Genomic DNA, 20,457 nt, shown 5'->3' with positions numbered 1-20,457 from the left:
TGGTGATAACCATAAATATCTGAGGTCTAAGGAAACTTCCCAGGGCTGAAATCTCTCCTTTGCTTTTTGTAAATAACAGAACAATACACAAACTGTTGAAAATGTTCATCCTTGAGGACGTACGGTAACATTTGATCATTATAATTTTAACTGTGGATGGCAGCGCAGGCCTTTGAGACTTCACTTTCTGCCTTGTAGGAAGGATCCACTACTCACTTCACTGTATTAGTGTTCGTACTTTAGCTTGCCATTGTATTAGTTTTTCTTTATTTAAACTGGGGAAATGTAATGGGCGAGCGCCAGTGGAACAAAGACACTGGCAGCGTCACCGTGAATCATCTCATGATCTCATCAATCCTAAAACAGCCGACACGTTAGGGTCAAATCTGGGCAACAATCCCAAAACAAACAAGGGAATCTTTCCTGTCATCAACTTCCCTCTCACTTTATGTCTGAGCTGCATCATTACAGCCTGTCAGAGTGGTGCTTCGCATATCCAAAGTCTGTTTGTATTCACTTTAACCTACAGTTTGTGTAAAAGGTATACAAGTCCCGCTGTCTGCAACTGTGGCTTCTGTGTTCAGACAAAACAAAACGGGAGAGCAGGGAAACGAAACAGGCCAACATATGAAATGTGGTATTTTGGTTCCATTTCATCAAACTAAACTTCTAAACTTTTGATTTGTTTGCCACGGATCATAAAAATCCACCTGGGATTATGTTTGACTTGCTTTTTGCCATGGGAACTGTTTGTTGTGCAAATACACAGCGACAGACACACTGTTGACAGCAAACGCTATTATAACGTGTTTATTGAAAACCTTTTTCGACAGCATAGTTTGTCAGGCACAGAGAGAAAGAGACAGACTGAGAGAGAGAGGGAGAGAGAGACAGTGTGAAATAACTGTTTTTATTTTTCCACTGGGAGATGTCTGCCCAGAGGGATTGCTGTGGTGGAATGTTACATCATGATCAAAATAGGTACATTGCAACAAACAAGCTATGAATTACAAACAAACAAACAGAAAAAAAAGATCATATAATGCCAAATGGTTAGTTCCACCTTTCTATGTTAGACATATGAATACAGACGGAGGAAAAATAAATTATGTGGGAAGAAAAATAAGAGAAAAAAATAAAAAGTCTAACAGGATTTTGTCTCACTATTCTGTTTAAAAAAAAAAAAAAAAGATGTGGAATGCAAAAAGAAACATGATGGAAGTAAATAAACCTGTGTTAAAATCCTTTCCTCTCTTAAGGTTCTTACAGAAGCTCACACAGCTACTTAAAGCTCTACTCATGTACATCAGCAACGTTCCCATCGCTGTATTAGAACTGATGATAAAACCAAATGAAAATGGGATGAAAACAGAGAAAAAGCTGTGTGAAAACTAACATTGCAACATTGAGAGAAACAAACAAACAGGAAAAAAAAGCAAGAATATGGGGAAATATCTAGTTTCTGTATCTCTGGAAGGAAAGGTGTGCATCCGACATGACACTCCTCTCCCTCCAGTCTCATCTTCAGTCCTGATTATCTCGTGGCTGAACAGAACGGAGAATAAATAAGTCACTCAGAGCTGAGAGCGCGGGTGTTTTGTGGTCTATGCATGACTCTACATACAGTAATAGTCCCTCCCTGCTGAGGCTGTGGGGTTTATTCACGCTACAGCAAAGAAAACATGGTCACTCTTGAAAACGTTTGTTGTTTTTTGACATCTGTTTTTTCTTTTAATATTTCAAGGCCGATGCTAATGTTTCGCATTCACAGATGGTGCAAATAATGCAGTACTTTTCCAATTGATAATTTCATCTAAAATAAGTTAACTAAACTCGTTGGGCAGAATGGTCATTTTAATCTCATTTTATATTCAGAAGAATTTGTACAAAACAAAAACATCAAATTATGCTGCAATGTCGAAATGGCACGAACGAAAAATACCTAAAAGGAGTCAGTTAGTCTTAGCTCGCTAAAAGCAACATTCATTTCAAAAGCCATTTAACAGAGACAGATGAGTCAGTGTCAGTGACAAGGAGACAAAAAAACCCGACAAAAAAACAGGGAGGGCATTCAGATTAAATCAAAGAGAATACAACAGAAATGACACCAGAAGTAAAACCTGATGGGGTGCATCAGTGTCTAGTAAAATTACTACTCTACATCATATTTACCTTCTGCTGGCTCTTGAATGAAAGCAACACTGAAAAGCAGAAAGCTATGAATAAAAATACTCTCACCATAGGGAAAGCTTTTACCCAGCATGGAAGAATAAATAAAACAAAACACCATCCGTTTCATTAGATCCATCCATCCTTAACAGAAGTGCTTTTTTTTGACTGTTTTGTTCACGTAGTAAATATGAAACAGGCCCGTTTTGCATGAGAACTACATGTTTACATTTATATTGTTTGTTTTCTTTCCTGTTTTTTTTTTTTTCTGCAATCATACATTCAAAATGGGATCAAAACCAATCTCTTCTTTTTGTGCGCTAAATTAAATAAGAGGCACTTCACGGATTTGGACCAAAACTGCACTGAAAAACTTTGTGTGACAGTTGACTTTACAAGGGCCTTTTTTTCTGCGTATAAACCTATGAAAAAGTATCCTTTGGTGCCAATGACCCAAAAGTCCATCAGTGTAACAACAGATTTAGGTACCAATTTTTTTTTAACTATTTTAAGTACTTCAGATTACAGGATGATTTGATTAAGTTGTTGGGCGATTACAGTTCATTTCTCTACATAATTTCAACTCACACTCTGGAATAAGGCCATTGCACTGTAACGGGTTCCCACCATTTCCATTTAGCAGCGTGTGAATCGTGTTTCTGAACTCTGCAATGCCCCATGAACGTCCTTTCCCTTTTGCGACTTTGCTAAAAACAGACTGTAAACATTTAAATCCTTATGCCTTTTTATTTTTTTTTTTTGGGGGGGGGTGTCTGCTAGTGAGACGGCTGCAAACTGAGAAAGTGGAAATATCCATTTGGGAATCCCATGATCCTTCCTTGCACATGTAAGCTCCGCCCACCTACATTCGACAGTGCAGCATTTGGTTCAGATATTTGTTGAACTCAGTAAAATAGACTTTTAAGACTAATTTGGCACTTTTCTCAACAAATCGAACTTGAAGAAGGACCTACCACAGACTTCAGGGTCTCTAATAAAGATATGCTGTATTTATACATATATTTGTTTTTTTTTGCTGTATGATCTGTGAGTCACACAGCATGCCTTCATTTCAGTATTAATACTACAGAGCAGCGATAAAATCTCAAGCGTGAGGGCAGCTTTTTTAGAAGCACTCGAGCAGAGAAAGGACCTAACGGCTTTATGTTTCTCCCTTTGAGCTGACACAGCACATTTTGACACTGCTTGTTAGCGTTGACTCTGTGTTCTTTAAGAGTTCAATGATTAATTCCTTCACAAAGTACCTTAAAGAGAAAAAAAATCCACCAGTAACTACTGGCAAACTGTTAAAAGCCACTTGCAAATAATGTGAGTTGAATTCCTTTTTTTTTTTTGGTCATCGTCTGCATGTAAATATCTCAGAATAAAGGCGCGAGCCTCTCTTTCTGCCCTGCATCCTTGAAGAGGAGCAGAGAAGCCGCTAAGTGGACTCAAAGCCCCAGCATGCATTGCAGCAAAAAGTCAGAAGGTGGTTTGTGTTTATCTATGCGACTTCTTTTAGATTGCTGTCTTGCAATCCTCTGGGATGTTTTCTCATCTCTCTGAATACCAAACGCATTATATTGATATTTGCTGGAATGTATGCTGGGAATTGTAGTTTTGCCTCAAACTTCTCATTGATTCCAAATTCTATAATTCAGTGGATTCTTTTAGTTAATTCACCCGGATCCACAAATAGATTGCCATGGCAAAAAGATGTTTTTACTGAAAGGTGTTCATGTACGACAAAAAAATCCCTGTTGGAATTCAACAAACATCACAGCCCAGACAGTGGTAGAAAATTCTGTCAATGAGGTGGATTTTTTTTCCCTCTAAAAAGCTGATGAGGTTCTCTCTGGTGAGTATCTCGAGGCGCTGGTATTTCTTGCCCAGCAAGAGTCAATCGCTGCTTTCATATTGCAAACATCTACTTTTCAAGCCAGAATTCAAACATCCAGCTCCACTCAGCAGGAGCCCTCAGTTTACAAATCCTTCTCTGGCAGATGCATCACACTCGCTCTCAAAAAAATCATCTTCTTCATACATTCTTCTTTTTTTTTTTTTTTTCTTTTTCCCCATTTTAAAACTGTAAACAAACCAATAAAAAGATGGATCAAAACCTAGAAGAGTCTGCCAGTTGTGACAAGAACATTGCAGTTCTGTTGTAAAATAAGTTACAAAAAGTTGAAATAAAAATCTTTGTGTACAGTACTAAAATCCTAAACTACACCTTTCAAACTTAAGAACCACATGTTAAGTCTATAAATACCTTTACAAATATACATGTTAATTCTTCAAATAAACCTTTTCTGTATCGCTTTAAATGATTAAATGTTTTACACGCTCATGACAGTGTCTTCCATCCTCAAATATTACCTTAAAAACGTCTTTTTTTGTCTTTTAAGTACATGGCTGTGAACAGCAATATGATACATATTTGCAATTATATATTTACAATAAATCACTTTTTAGATATATATTTATATATATTTATATATATATAAAAAAAGTCCTCCACACCTTAGTGTTCTTATTAATGAATGGCCCTGAAACTTTGAGGAATTTGTTCGGCGACTGACACAAAACTGTTGCGATGATACAAGTCGATGAGTAAATGCTCATATTTTCATGTAATCCTCTCTGTCTTCCACGAACGAGTCCCATCATCGAGTGGATTCTGGCTTTGCTGGTATCAGCTTTACTGGTTTTCTTTCAGATCACAAACTTTTTTCTTTTACCATCTAAGGGCTCCGTGCAGACAAGGGGGTCAAAATCGGTGGTCCTCGCCTACTGCATGGCTAAGCGGTCACTCATCAATGCCCTTCACTTCCTCCTCTCACATCCGTTTTAATTCGGTTTAGGAGGTTTAATCCCAGTAGGCACGGAATGGTTTCCCCTCACACACCGTCTGTAACAAAAGACTGGCCCGCGTAAAAAAATATAATATCTTTTCTGAAAAGAACACAAACATGGTTCAACAGCAAAAAAAATAATCCTCCAATGCTGAGAGTCTCTTGGGGACGAGGATGAGGAAAAGAAAAGTTGCTCAAAGAGAATGTTGACCAAGAGTTTAAGACCAGCTGAAGAGCTGTGGAAGTATTGCATGCTGAGTTTTTTTTTCTCCATATCTTGAGGAGCTTTAGTCACTGAGACGGTGATTATTTGTCACAAACTGTGAGAGGAGGTTAATGTCCAACCCCCTCGAGCTCGGGTTTTATGTCCTAATCACCCCGTTACTGGGGAGCTGTTTGGGAAGACAGGGCTCGTCAGGCAGGGGGTCGTGGGCGAACACTGAGTCGTCTCCTGAGGAGCAGGTGCTGTTGGAGTCCTGACAGGTGGGTGAGTACTGCTCGAAGGGCACCGACAGGTCCAGGTACTCCTGTCAGAGGAGAGCTCAAAGGTTACACTGCGATATCACCATGTCTATTGCCATAAATATGTCAAGCGTGAGGAACTCTAAACTGCATCTTATCTGCATTAAGAAATGGTTTGAGGTATTTTGGGCGATGGTTAAACTTATTTTAAGGAATTTCTCATGCATACGACCAAGAAATGATATAACTTAACACATTTAAGGGATTATTGTAACCCATTAAGACCTCATTTACCATGTGGGTATTAAAGCTCCCATGATTAAAGGACGTCTCGGGTCTAAATGGGTTGAGAAAATACTCAAAAATTGATTGAATTGTTAGGAGACCCTTCAAAAGACTTTAAGGAAAAACGCTTCTGTGCAACAAGCCCCAGGTGCTGTGCATTTTAGTGATGGAAGCTTTTCCTATCAATAAGTTAACACTGGTTCAAGGTGAAACTTCAAGTCTTCTGTATTCAGTAAAGAGCAGCTGTGAAGGGAGACTTACATCAGTGGAGGTCATAGATAAAACCCGGTCGTGATCTTCTACCAGCTGTCTGAACGTCGGCCTCTGGGACGGCACCGCATGCCAGCACTCCCTCATGATCATGTACCTGAAACCCAAACATCAAAGTCTCATCCCTCTGCACCCGATCCTTTTAAATTCTACACGTTATCTTATTTTGGTTGTTTTCAAGGTTTTGGTTACCAAACAGGATAAAAAACACACACACAAAAAAAAGTCCAAAGTCCCAGCTCTAGCCTGGACATAGACTTCTTTTTCATCTGTCTATGTAAGACACATCTTGAATTTGAGCATTTTTTTGCTTTCTGTAAACAATGTGATGAAACCGAACAGAGAGTTCCTCAGACACCTACAGTTCATGTGTGCAGTTGGCAGGTTTGTCCATCCGATGTCCCTCTTTCAACAGTTTAAACAGCTCTTCCACTGGGATTCCCGGGTACGGCGAGCCTCCCAAGGTGAATATCTCCCACAGCAAAACCCCATAAGACCACCTGAACATAAACACAGACACAGAGAATGAATAAGGTTCATGACGCATGAAAGATATGTTGAAGAAAATGTAATAATCTCCTGACAAGTGAGCCTAGCAGTTTTAACTGATCCGTATTTGGTGTCTGCAGTTGGACAGATTCTTTTTTGTTTTGTTTTAGGTCTTTTAATGGAGTTTTTCTTTTTAGTCCAAGAAAATCATATTTTCAGCTTTAACTGGGGCATTTGAACCAAATAATGCACACTTAAATATAACTATTGCCAAATAATTGCCATAATAGCTCAAAAATACCTACACACCCTGACCTAAAATGAGAACCAAAGATGAATGGAGAATCTTATTACAGTATTTATGTTTCCAGGCCAGCTGCTATATCCAGTTTAGAATCTATTGTACCTCTAAACCAAGCCATCATCTCTCTTTCTTTCTCTCTCTGTGGCAGCAGCTTGAGTGGACTCCTGCATTATTCCTAAATAGCTAAAAAATAAGGGAAAGTAATCACATAATGGGCAGTTTATTAACCCACTGTACTATTGTTCAGCTGTTCATCTGTTGAATCACAATGAGGCCCCTCTTGCCTTTGTGGTGCACGGTGGGCTTAATCTAATTATCTATGCTCCGGTCCAGAGGGTGGAAAACAGCCGCTGCTGGCCCAGCTGGCTGGTCCACCCTCTGAACACTAAGAGGTAACAGAAGCCTAAAAGAGAGACATCAACATTCGGGGGGATGGGATGATACGGCACAGACTGAACAAATCTTAAATAGCCCATTATAAACATCATGTTCATAACATTAAAGAACCAGGGTTGGGACAGGTTCAGGACCATCTCAAAGATGGCAAATATAAAGGTTGTTTGTATTCATCGTTACCCTTGAATATTAACAGGCTATTAAGTGGCTAATAGGAAGACACAATTGACATGTTAACACCTAATTTTTTACTGGCATGTGCATCTAAAAGGGCTAACGGTCTAAATAAATTATGGGCGCAAAGGCTTCCATCAGTTTGAAATTTGATTTTGTGAGGTTTAGATATTTAGAAAAATGTTTTGCTGCTAACCGCTTCATTTAAGCGAGCATTTATTCACTTCAAAGATTCCTTTTTACACTTCTGCATGCATTTCTGCTTTATTTCGCAAATGTGAAAGGTTGTCTTTAGGGTGTGTAATGAAAGGGCTTGTTTCACGTCGTAGCAAAAGAGACCAGAAGAAAGGGAAGGCTAACAGCGCTAGCGGCTAGCTTAATGCAAAGAAGGAACGTTGACCTAAAGCAGTCTTGCGTAGCTTTTTTTGTTCTCACTCAATACTCAACAACTGTACTTTAAACAGATCAGTGAAGAAGCTATTTGTTTTGTAGCCATGTCATGCGAAGTTACTCTACTCCTCTACTTTTTTTGAAAAAGGAAGATCAGTCAATATGTGAGAAGCTGAGCCTATGACAATCTTTAAAAAAAAGCCCTCATTATTTGCATAATTAAGCAGAAATCTATACAGAAATGCAAAAAAGATAAAGATAAAAGAATAAACACACAAAGCAGTCAATAAAAAAATATTAAATTAATAAATAAAATTGAATAATAAAGTAAATTAATAGTGGTATCAAGACAAAGTTGAATATTGGGTCAGAAATCTCAATATCAATTTTATCATGTGATACCAGTTTTTTGTATTCACTTTTGATTATGGCAATTTCAGTCTTGGAGTGTCATGCAAACAAAATATAAGGAAGAAAAGCTGCTGAACACAGAATAACATAAAAGTAAATTATGCTATAAGATTAAACTCAGCACAGAGACTGTGAAAGTGAAGCTCTGTACTATCATTTTTAGTTTTATAAAAACGGACACCAATCTGACCACCAATCATAGGAAAAGTGTTGCTGATTATCTGGCAGAACTTTCTGTTCCAAGCAGGTGGTTGAAGATGGGGAATGTGCGGGGGACCTCAACGGTGAAAAGTTAACAAGAACTCAGTCTTCAGAAATAAAGTTGTTCTTCAAGAGCTGCTGCTTGCTGTCAGCCGAAAACTAAGGCTAATTCTGAAACTAAAATCCATATTTTGAGAAATGGTGTCCATCTGTGGTTTCAATCCTGTTTCATGAACTGTTTGGGCGTGTTCCCAATCAAGGGGCTGTTGTTTCTTAATGGCAGAAGATGCTTCAAAATAAATGTCAGCATCTGACACAACCAGCTGTGTTTAGGTTCCCAGAGAAGGAAACAAATGTTGCAATGATGCTGTTGTGAATCATAAAAATTTGTGTCCATGTAGCCCTGTCCTAAATTGGAGTCTATCTTCGCAAAAGCTGCCAGCATCAAGCTCTGCTTTACAGTGATCAACTAACTATTTTACAGTTAAGAAATTTTCCCCATTAAAACAATTTCTTTGACTGTGTCTTTGCCAGTAGCTCCCTTGACCCATACCTTCACCTTCCTGCATTAGTGCATCTCTGAGAGGGCGCAATAAGATTTGTCCACTGCTGCTCTTACAGGCCGACCCCTCTGAAGCTGTTCAAAATAAAATCCTCACCTTCGTGGCACCGCCAGTGGAAAAAGCTTAAAAAGGAATTAAAAGGTCTATTTCTACACTAAAGAGCACACACTTTCTCTAGAAAAACAAACAGACCAAAAAAATCCAATAAAACACCTCCCGTATGTTGTCAGTCTGCCAGCTCTGCCTCTGCAGCGGTAAATGTTTGGGAATTTGTAATGAGTGTGAATCAGATCGTCTGAACTGGGATTTTTGATGTCATGGTTCGTAACTCTGCATAACAGGTTTTTGTTATTTATAGTTCAATTGAGGGTTTCTGACAGATTTATTTGAATGCGTTTTAACTGTTTCCCTATCATACTGCATGAAAAGCAATCATGGGTCAAAAGTCAAAGCTTCCCAAGGGTGTGCGAGAGTAAACTGGCCTCAGAGTGACTACTGTATAAAAGGAGGAGGAGGTTTGGCGGGAGGATTGACTCTGTAATCCAGGCCTGCTGAAATAACAGAGCAAGCTGATTCTTCCCTCAGCCCGTTCCCAGTCTGGCGTAATCACACGGCCAGGCAGTGTTGACAGGGGCTCTTGTTTGGCTTGGATGGCTGTGCAGGGGACACAGCGTCTGGCTGTAGACGGTGGGGGTAAGAAGCAGGTTTAGTGGGCTGCAGCTACTGCACGCCAGACTGACTTTGTGACCTCCTTGCCTGTCTTCTCCCGATCGCAGCCAACACAGAAGCAATCAGAGGTGGTAAAAGGTGTGTTTGTCTCAAATGCCCTGACTCCTTTGAACTGTTATGGAAAAAAACATCCCCAGGGAGCACCTTATGTTGAGTCCATTGACCCTCTTATCTCCTTCTGTTTGGGGGCAGGTTGGATTTACGCTGATAAAGCAGCAGTAAGATGTCTCTGTGATGTGTTGGGAGATTCAAGAACAAACGCAGGCAGGAATGTGGAGCCACTTATCCATAAGAAACTAAGGATTATCAACAGAGCGCGGTTGACAGTGAACAGGAGATTTTTGGCAAGGGAACGCTGTGATTCCATATTCACACATACAAATTCAGGGCTTGATGCTAACGCGCTCAGTCACAATATTTCAACACCCGCATTCCTTTAGTGTACAGCAGCTCCACATGAGTGGACAGTTGGCACGCAACAGTTCATTTGTGCAAACTCACACATCGCTCTGATGCGTGTAGACCCGGTCAAACAGAGCCTCTGGAGCCATCCATTTCACAGGCAGACGACCCTGGAACAAAAGAGGTACAACAGAACCGCTTTTGTCAGCAGAACCATTCTGTACACAACAGAAGAGAAAACGTAGATCCAAACAGACAATGTTCATCATGTCTTGCCACCACTGACGCCTTCAATGTCAGCTGCTCAAACACGGGGCCAGACATTGGATGTGACTAAAAAGTACTTAACTTGTTTGATACTTTGCCACAATGTATGATCATAGTCTTTTTATATCATAAAGGAGACATTCAGTCATATTTATCCAGGGAGGAAATTTGACAAATTTGTTCCTTTTGACTTGCTTCACTTTTATTTTTCTTCTGGAACCAAAAAGATAAATCTTTCTGATGTGTAATATTTGGCTGCAATCAATGCCGTCCTCTCATGTAAGTTTAAATCAATCATATTTTTCTGTGACAGAAAGAAATGATGGAACAAGACTCACATTTGTGGTCTTTTTGTAGTAGTCTATGTTGTGCACGTCTCTGGCCAGACCGAAGTCAGCGATTTTCATTACGTTGTCTTCCGTCACAAGGACATTTCTGGCAGCCAGGTCTCTGTGGATGCACTGGGAGAAGAATTACAAACACACAATTAACACAGGACATTACACCTACACACAAATATATGTATGTTCAGACACAAATGCAGGCTGACAGCTTTCAATCAACCATTTACACAGAATGTTTCCCAGATACCAGACAAATATGGTCCTAGTTTGGGTTATGGCTCAGTTACAGTATTCTCAAGTATCATGTGGTCCAAAGGTCATGGCTGGGCCTAACCTTGGTTATGGCATATGTTGTATGATCCAGACATGGCCCAACATTATACGCCTGCTTCGAAGTATGTTTCAGCAATGATTGTGGGGGTCATGCATGGCCCAATAGCCCCCCCCCAAAAAAAATCCAGATTTGGGCTACGTCAGTTAGATAATTGGCTGAGATCAGGTGTCACCTGAATGTCATTCTTTGAGGTCAAATGTGGGTATAAAATCACAGATATAGCCCATGTTTGGGGAAAACCTTCTTTGCTGTCTGGATATAACTTTAACTTTACCCAAACAGTAAAAACCTCCTCATACAATTCCCAGGGTAGACTAAAAGCTACCCTTGACAAATGTTACATCTGATTGAAACCCACTCTGATTCATGCTTTATCAAAATCTTAATCAACTTTGCTCTCTATCTCAGTCTTATCTCTAAATTCAAGTTACCTTTCCCAAACATATTCCCTGTTTGTTATTCTAGCCCAAAACAGCTAGCGTCCTAATACCCAAAACACACACCCCATAACACAATGCATTATTTGTAATGATTTGAAAAGATGCAAAAAAGATCCAATTAAAGTTGCAGTGTGTAAAAATACCAAAGATCTGAGTTACCTATATGCAAAAAATAGGTAAGAAAAGCCATATTACGGACAAGAAAGAGGACAGATCTGTGGCTGTTGATGCTGTTTCGTAAGAAGTTTGTGGATATAAGACAGTTGCTATCTCCAGCTTGACCACTAGCTGTCAGTAACTGTTACACATTGTTGCTTTAACTGAAAAATTAAGTTTCCTTATTTGCTTAGAAGTGCTGCAGAGGTGAGTGTTGGCTCTATTCTATTTCTTTCCTGAAGAAGACTTATGGCTAACCTTCTGTGAGGCAAGATACTCCATGCCTCGGGCAACTTGATAAGCACAGGACACCAGGTCTTTAAATGTGAGCTGCTCATCTGGAATTTTGCAGGTGTCAAAGGAGTAGTCCATCCCCGGTGGGCGCCGCGCCCGCAGATACTCCCTCAGGTTGCCTTTTGAGGCGTATTCCACCAAGACGTACAGAGGACCTGCGTGAAACACAGAGAACGGTGTCACCTTTGAGACCAGATTCATTCCTGCCTTAATTATCTCCTTCTGTATATACACTGAACTATGGGCTCACCGTCCTGCGTGCAAGCTCCCAGCAAGTTGATGATGTTTTTGTGTTTGCCGATCATTTTCATCATCTCCATTTCTGACACCAGATCTGACAAGTCTTTATCTGTTGCATCATCTGCGACGAGAGGAACGCAAAGTCAGAACAACCGAGGTTGTGTTTTATTTGAAAAAAAGAGTGGGACGGAGAGACAAAAAGACAAGGAGAAGAAAGACAAATTCGAAAAAACGGTTATCTGCACACAAATTATCAGACATAAAAAAAAAAGGGAAAAAATGCACAAGAATCCTTCAGGAAATCACAGAGTGCAAAATCACGGCTGTTCCAGTCAACTTTGTGTAATAAGTCATTTGCCACAGCAATTTCTAACCTTTCAGCATTTTCACAGCCACGGTGAGTGGCTTGTTGGGCTTCTCCTTGTCGATGCCAACAGCCTCAGCCATGACCACTTGACCGAAGCAGCCCTCCCCCAGAGGTTTACCCAGAGTAAGCCTGAAACAAGACCAAAACAGTTCTTGAACTTGGATTTTTTTCCCCCCACAAACTGTTGATGAGTGCTTTCTGTGTCAGTTTTAAAGTGTGATGACATGTCATCAAACGATAACTCACAATTTTACCGTACAAAGACGGCACACAATGTCTGTCAATTCTGAAACATTTTATTTGCCAGTTCCTGTCGATCTTACCGCGTCCGTGGAAACTCCCATTTGGGGTCCGAGGGCAGCTCCAGCTCTGAGACGTTGGCCAGCATCGGACCATCACTGGATGACAGGCGGGCGATCCGAACCAGCGGGGTGTTGGAGTTCATGGAGGAGTTGGAATCCAAGGATACCTGCTTGGGTGCAAAAACCATCTGTTATAGTCTCTGAAACAAATGAGGTGATGTGTGTTTAAACAAGGTGACAGAGAGAAATGGGATGCCTAATGTGACCTTTCAATGTTAAAACTATCTAATTGGTCACATCACTGTAAAGACAACGAGGCTCTATTCCTGCTTTCTGCTAAGGGTATATTACTGTATTGATGATAATCGTGATAATAAAACATTAAAATATTGATGTCATCTATATTATTGTGATTTTTATGTTTCTTACCTCCTATTTTGAGTGTAATTCAGTTGCCACAAAAGGAGAAAAGAACAAACAAAAAAAAGATAAATAAGTCTAATAGCAATATATTTTCTTGTATTTTCAATTGTCCTATTGATATTGCAATATCATTATCATGAATGCTTTTGGCCACAATAACTATGTAGTGAAAATCAGATATTGTGACAGCCCTACTTCCTTAAAACAGAAGCTAAAATAACTGTCAGATGATTTCTTCATTTCTGAACTAGTTAAAAGGGCTAATTATGTCTTCATGTCTAAGAACAGACCAATTGAATATCCATATGCTGTAATTAAAACACATTTTTCCTTTAAAGATATCTTTCAGCTGGGGTTTGGGAAAATTCACTGATAAACAGTTCGATAAATCATACATATTTCAAAGCAACTTGAATCAAAGAAAACCATTTCATTCCACATCTCAGAGATCTCTCAATTCAGTTTCTCTGAAAGACAGCCTGACTTCTAACACCGGCAGTGACTTTTACAAACAGTGGGCCTGTGGATGGGCACAGAAGGAAGCGGCAGGTAACAAAGACGAATGAAGGAGGATGCAGAGGTGGGCGACAGAGTGGCAAAATGACCATGTCTATCCATCAATAAGCTCCATTTCCAGTTTGGCAGTCCTGCCTTTGAGCCCGTGGGCTCGACATCCTCCCACCATTAATCTGACTGCTGGGGAGGATATGGCGGCTCCGGCCCGTTTTTTTGATGGATCAGTTCGTGTCAGAGACTGCTACTAGCTCTGCCCCTTTAGGTGGGGTTCTGCAACAAACGAGTCCACTTACCAGACTTTACTGCGGGAAAATGAGAAAAACGCCGTGAGGCTAAAAAAAAAAAAAAAGGAAAAAAGAAAAAGCTCTGACCACAGTTTCAGAGGCATGAAAAGTAATATCTGATAGAACATGCCAGGAGGTTTACATGAGATTTACTCTGAGTTATGAAAAAGAAAGGGGAGAACTGGGAGATTAGCTTCACAAAAATGAAGCAAAGATTACAGAAAAATGCAATAAGAACATTCCCTGTACTACCTTATAAGACCATTTATATGAAGGTAGCAAAAATAGAAAATACTTTGAGGCTGTAATTAGAGGATATTTTAAAAGATGAGGTTCATACCTTGAACCTTATGATTCATCTTTATGTAACATGCATAAATACATAATTTTACAATGCTTACATCCAAAAATGCAGTTTGTTTTCCAAGAACCGAAAAGACTTTCAAGTAATAGTTTGCCTTTCTGCAAATGCGTCTTGTGCATTTTGAGGAGCACAACCCTTCAATTACGAAGCTGGAAAACTGGAATTTGCACAAAACAACCTCACAGTGGCTTTGTCCAGCACACTGTGGGACTCCAGTTGGGTGAAGCTGGATGGAGAAGTACAAGTCCCCGACACTGTGGACATTAAGACAATTTTTGTATCCATCTTGCAAAATATATTTTCCTTACCTAACAAAAATAACTCATCAAATGGGATAAAGTATTTACAATAAATGAAAGTCTACCTAAACTAAATTATACAAGTAAAGTGTGAATTTGGGATTTTGTTTTCCTCGAAAAGGCAGAGAGCAGTGAAAATGGAGTTTTGATATTTTTTTGTTATGTCTGGATTATTTAACATTCAAGAAACACTGCACTTTGGTAGTTTGGAAAACAATACGAATTTGCTCTCTTTTCAAGATTTAAACATGAATTTTAATGCTAATATGAATTAAGAAAAGCAGGAACATAGTTAGCCTTGCTTAGCAGCCAAAAAAGATTTGAAAGCAAGGAAGAAACAGCTAGCTTGATTCTGTCCAAAGGTTCATTCAAAACATATTATTTCTATAGTTAAGTGAAAACAAAGGAGATATATTGTTTTAATCAGTGAGTTTCAGAGTTGCTTGTAGGCAGTTTGCTAAGAGCCAGCTGTTTTTCCCTTACTTCAAGTTTCACTAAGCTAAGCTAAGCTAAGCTAAACTAACTAGTTTCTTGCAATAACTTCATATAACCTTTCACATGTAAAACATCCTCCAAAACTATTCCGACTTCAAGACTTGTTTTCACTTTATTTAGTGTCATTCTCAAATGTTATTTGATCAGCTTAATCTTTACAAGCAAATGCAAACATTAGCTTGATCTTTGCATTTGAGATTGATCTTGGACTTGACTGAGGTTTGTCTTGAATGCAGCCCGAACAGACAATGACGTGAGGAGTTTTTCAGATTGCATGTTGTGGCAATGCAGCTGCTCCACCTCATGTTTCTCTCCAAACAGTTGAGGGGAAAGTGTGCGTTACACACACAGTGAAATCTAAAACTAACACTGACAGTCACAGGAGGGCATAAATATCCCTCTGCTGAATCTGCTTCAAGATAAATGTGAACACATGTCACCAGTATGATGCCTTCCAGCATCGCACAACGTCATTAAAACAGCAGGACGGGGAAAGGTTCATAACGTACAGATGTACAATAACCATCACTCTTTATTTATATGCTAGCTGGCAGGAATTCACCCTTGTGAATTTCTTCAGAGGTATACGGGTTAAAAGAAATGCAAACAATGCAAAGTTTTCTCATTTTGGAACTAAATGTAGGCCTACCATTATCTTCATCAAATTTGACCAAAGTTATAGGCTAAAACTGAATAGTAGAGAGAAAGAGGGGAAAGTGTTGTACGAATCTTGTATCTACTTTCTGTTACCTGTCTCTTAAGGGGGAACTTTGACAGTTTTTGCACAGGAGGTGTGGGTAGAGTCTTCTGCGTGGTCATCCTCATGCGGCAGAGGATGACGATAACCACGGCGAGGATGAAGAGCACGCAGCCTGTCACATAGATTAGGATGTCAGCATAGTAGTCTTCCTTCTCTGGGTTCACTGCTTTAGAAGAAAACGGTGAAAAACAGAAGACAGTCAAAATACACAAAACAAATTCTGTCATATTTCTTAGAGATGAATGCAGGTCATTGTTTTGATCAGCAGCACGTTCTAGACCCAAATGGGTTTCTAGGGGATAACATCCACAAATCAGAACAGATCAGACACTTGCCTTCGTATACTGAAAGGTATGCATTCACTTTCAAAATAATCAGCTTGTACTTTCAAGCTGAAGCAGGTAATTACACCTGGGCTATGCTTCTCCCCAGGGAGGTAATCACCGTCTTTAACATCGAACACAGAAATATTTCTTCAAATTGCCTCCCAGCCTTGAGACATTTAACCACATGATCTGCTATGATTTAAAGGCATCTTTCAGTGAAGGCTGGATTACATGCTGAGTCTGTTCAATTAAAGGGATGATGATACAGTTTCAACAATATTTAAACGTGTTAACAACTAGCAATTGCCAATGATGCATGTTAATGTGGTTGTGAGATAAAGACTGTGCTACTGAAGAAAACATAACATTGGACTAAATAAAGTTGCACTTTTATCTTCAGTAATGTCCACAATATTTTCAGTGTTCTAGGTGGAAGAAATGGACTACAAGAGTCCGGAGACCCATAGAGTGAATGTGAATATACCTGGAAGCACCGTGAGCCAAGCAGAGTGGTAAGCAAAGCCGATAGAGTTCCCTGCCAGACAAGTGTATTCACCCGCATCCTCAAAAGACACATTGGTCAAGAAGAGAACCTCTAGCTCCTTATCTGTGGTGTTAATACCAGCCGTCTGTAGAGGATGAGAGGGGGATAAGATGGAGGAGGGAGAAGGGAAAGATAGACGAGAGATACTGTGAGCACAAAGCCTCTTAGAGGAAACACCAAATACACCCTGAAGGAAAGAACAGGACTGAGGAGATGAAGGAGTCAGCTGTGCCACCACCAGCAACTGAAAACACCCAAGCAGCACCTTTAACCCGCTGCCAATGAAGCTTGTTGGTTCAACCCAATGCCACGGGCATTTTTGGATCTATTATTTAGTTCTTGAAGTCATCATTTCTTTTAAAATGTCGCAGTATAAACATGTCAAAAGAAAAAAAAGCAATCTTTTTCCCCCTCATTTTTTCTATATTCGAAGGCAGTGCTTTGCATTCAGAGGTCCATTTTAATTTGTAACAGATTTGTGGTGCACAAATGATTCTAGTTTATCCTTTCTGAAGGCTTGTCTTGACTGAGAGCCATCTGTCACCTGCGACAGCACCTGGGATTTCAGATTGAACCAGTGTAAAGTCTACAGTTTACCTGACACCAAAGCAAATCACATGCCTTCAGCTTGAGTTGTTGCCTGCAAGAATCATGGTAAGGAATGAGAAATTCTGCTCTGAGACCACATTTTGTTCATAGAGCTAAAAAAAACAGTCTCTAGTCACACAGAAGGTGAAATAGCTACATTGATCCACAAAAACGAATCAGTTTCACAAAAAAGGCTGAAAAACCTGGATAATGTGTCATATTCCTACGTTTTCTCTTGAAAATTGAATCATGTGCGTGATTTTATTCAGTGAAACCGCACAACTTCACAAAAGTTCAAAAACACTTGAAAGGACGCAGGAGGGGTAGATGGTGGCGTCAGACTATGGAGTTTTGAGTCCCAATGTTGGGGTCGGGCATAAAAAACACACGGTTAGGTTCAGATATTCAAATAGAGGTTGAATAGATTAATAAGATATTATTACCTTAATTGAGACAGTACTACACTGGACATGTGGACAAATATACCCAGGACACATCTTCTTGTGAGTTAATTCAGAATATCGTGTTTTTGGCTGTACTAGTAAATAGGAAGACATTGTGATTAGTTTTTCATACAGGTGTGCCTCAACGATCTATGCTCCATTTAATCTATCACGTTTTCAAAACTACAAAGAAACATTTTGACAAAGAGAAGCTCCTCCAGCGTAGCGTTTTCTGAACAAATGAAAAAAAAGCACCACACTCGTTGCACTTTTTCTGCTTTGACTAATGTTTGCCATGCTGACCAGTAAGGGCCTTCAGTAATGAACACTGACATTCAGACCCAATTATGCCTCAGAGTGCAGCATGCTTTCATATAAAAACACATTAATATTGCTGGAGAATATTCCCGGGGAAATCAATATCGACCTGTGTGTGCTTTGATATGTTGGCAATGTTGTGTGTTTAAGTGTAGGGCGGCATATGGGTGTGTGAGGGGGAGAAGTCATAGCAGTAATCAACGATGCAATGTTGTTTTTTTTATTGATCCCAAACTGCCACCGGGCGTTCAAATGAATGATAGCTACTTGCTAACAAAATGAGATTACTTGAGCTCAACAGAGGAATGTGCTGGCGTTTAAAAATATCTAAATATATATAAATGTGCGTGCGTGTGCATTTGTCCCATTAGCAAGTCAAGCAGACCCACAACCAAGAGGAATGGGGGAGGAGGCCCAGCAGAAGATCAGATGCGATGGAGGCGGTTCGTGTACAGAGCTCAGTATTTACCTGGTTTGTATACCTTAAGCCAGAAAGCTTTTTCCGACTTGCCTACAAAATTTGAGGCACGGCACCAGTACTTCCCAGCATCTTTCTCTGTCACGTTGGACAGTTTCAACTTACTGTGGGCCACAGTGTGTTTACTGACATTACTCTGTGAAGGGAAAATTGAGAGGCACATTGAGGCCTGCACAGGTCCTGCAAGAACACATTATCATAAAAGAAAACAACTGTAGCTCACAAAAACTGAAACTGAAGGGAAATAAAAAGGATTAAACATGAAGATAAAACTTGACATCTTACTCTGACTATCTGCAGTAAAACATGCTGACTGTTGGTAGATTAAAGAGATCACAGTATGTCAGTCTTATTGAAGTGTGCACCTTGTGTGCATTAACACAAACACACCCATGCTAATATACACACTGCCAGCTCTTCCAGAGGAAAAACTGCTGCTGAATTATTAAGTGGGCAAAGCACATAAAGGAGAAAACATCTCATGTTTTACAGTTGCTTAATGAACATCCAGGGCTTGGCTCCAGACGCCTCCCCCTTCCCCTCCCTCCCCGTGCAGGGCCAGTCGCTCATCGTTAACTCTTTTTCCAGGCTTCAAAAGAGCGATTCAGGCAGTTCTCACCAAGACAGAAAAAAAAAACACGAGCCCCTCCTCCCACACTGAGCTGCTTTTAACTCCTGCAGTATGCCACACATAAGAGAGCATATCATGTCTGAATGAACTGTGGTGAGCCCAGAGAGAAAGGCACACACAAATCTCTGTAAATACTGTTTCAATTATGTGGTCGTCGAAAATAGAGCCTGGAGCCGCAGTCTGGGCCCAAAGGCTTGCTTTCTGGTGGGTTTTTCTCCTGTTATTTCTCTCCTTCTTCCACTGCCTGCCTGCACAGTTATTTCTCAATTCCACCCGTTTCGTTTTGTTTTTATAATCAGTTCATTTTCACCAACATCTCAGACTCGCAACTTCCTGAAATCTGCTGGATAATTTATGCTCGAAGTATAGGCGAGCCACTTTTTCATAAAAGCTGTGATGGTAGTGAGATCTATTAAGTTATCAAACTGTCATTTCTGTTAACACAACGTACATGTCTAATAAACGAAACGAGTATATTTTAATGATGAAAAGAAATGAAATGAAAATTACTTTATTTACCTCAAAAGGAAATTATATAAAATATGTAAATTATATATAATCACTCCTTATGCACAGAGAAAATACTGTTTAATAGATGGTTCAGTTTTTTTATGGTTTTTTTTGCATTACTTAATCAAATATTGTGAATATAACAGAATCAAAGTACAATAGGTAAGCTTCAGAAGTTTTAGGTATTGATGCAAACAAATCCCTTCTAATAGCTCCTCTAATGTCACTTCATTCATTTGAGGTTTTTCTGGTTTGTTTTGGGTTTTGAAGAGGGTATTCATAAAACCCTCAGACCTTATCCATGTTTATGTCATTTACATATTTAGAGGTGGTTTTGCACAATGATCCTTTCATCCCTAGACATGGCTAAATGTTACTTGACACCAAATATGTGCTTCTATCTCCTCTGTCAGCCTGGCTGCAGCTGCTCCGCGTACACTCTGCCAGCTCCGACTCTGCGAATTAACACGTTGGGTTCCTTTTTTTATTTTTTGTTACAACACATGAAATCCTGGACATCTGAATCCTTTGTTTTTGAGAATGTCACAAATATGCCGCTGGTTGCTTATTTCACTTCCTCTGGTCTTCTAGCATAAAAAAAACCTCACCATATATGATAGTGGGCCAAGCATTGTTG

The 20,457-nt window shown here is 39.7% G+C and overlaps 1 protein-coding gene across 5 annotated transcripts in view; it reads right to left on the bottom strand.

The window, feature by feature from the left end:
• Positions 1–896: 896 nt before the first annotated feature.
• Positions 897–20,457, bottom strand: part of fgfr3 (fibroblast growth factor receptor 3) — a 66,591-nt gene continuing 47,030 nt past the window's right edge. For 2 of the 5 annotated variants that reach the window (XM_075448445.1, XM_075448448.1), the window contains exons 8-18: positions 18,671–18,815; positions 15,973–16,148; positions 12,863–13,011; positions 12,547–12,668; positions 12,183–12,293; positions 11,897–12,087; positions 10,703–10,825; positions 10,197–10,267; positions 6,401–6,538; positions 6,030–6,135; positions 897–5,548 (exon numbers count right to left, since the gene is read on the bottom strand). In XM_075448445.1, the coding sequence (XP_075304560.1) occupies positions 5,384–5,548; positions 6,030–6,135; positions 6,401–6,538; positions 10,197–10,267; positions 10,703–10,825; positions 11,897–12,087; positions 12,183–12,293; positions 12,547–12,668; positions 12,863–13,011; positions 15,973–16,148; positions 18,671–18,815 (1,497 nt within the window). In that variant the 3' untranslated portion in view covers positions 897–5,383. Of the gene's footprint in view, positions 5,549–6,029; positions 6,136–6,400; positions 6,539–10,196; positions 10,268–10,702; positions 10,826–11,896; positions 12,088–12,182; positions 12,294–12,546; positions 12,669–12,862; positions 13,012–15,972; positions 16,149–16,792; positions 16,938–18,670; positions 18,816–20,457 lie in introns of all 5 variants that reach the window. The other 3 variants (XM_075448444.1, XM_075448447.1, XM_075448446.1) reach the window with 2 other exon arrangements.

The sequence above is a fragment of the Odontesthes bonariensis genome, chromosome 17 (genome assembly GCF_027942865.1).
Source record: "Odontesthes bonariensis isolate fOdoBon6 chromosome 17, fOdoBon6.hap1, whole genome shotgun sequence".
Classification (NCBI taxonomy): domain Eukaryota; kingdom Metazoa; phylum Chordata; class Actinopteri; order Atheriniformes; family Atherinopsidae; genus Odontesthes; species Odontesthes bonariensis.
This window is presented reverse-complemented; position numbering and strand designations above follow the sequence as displayed.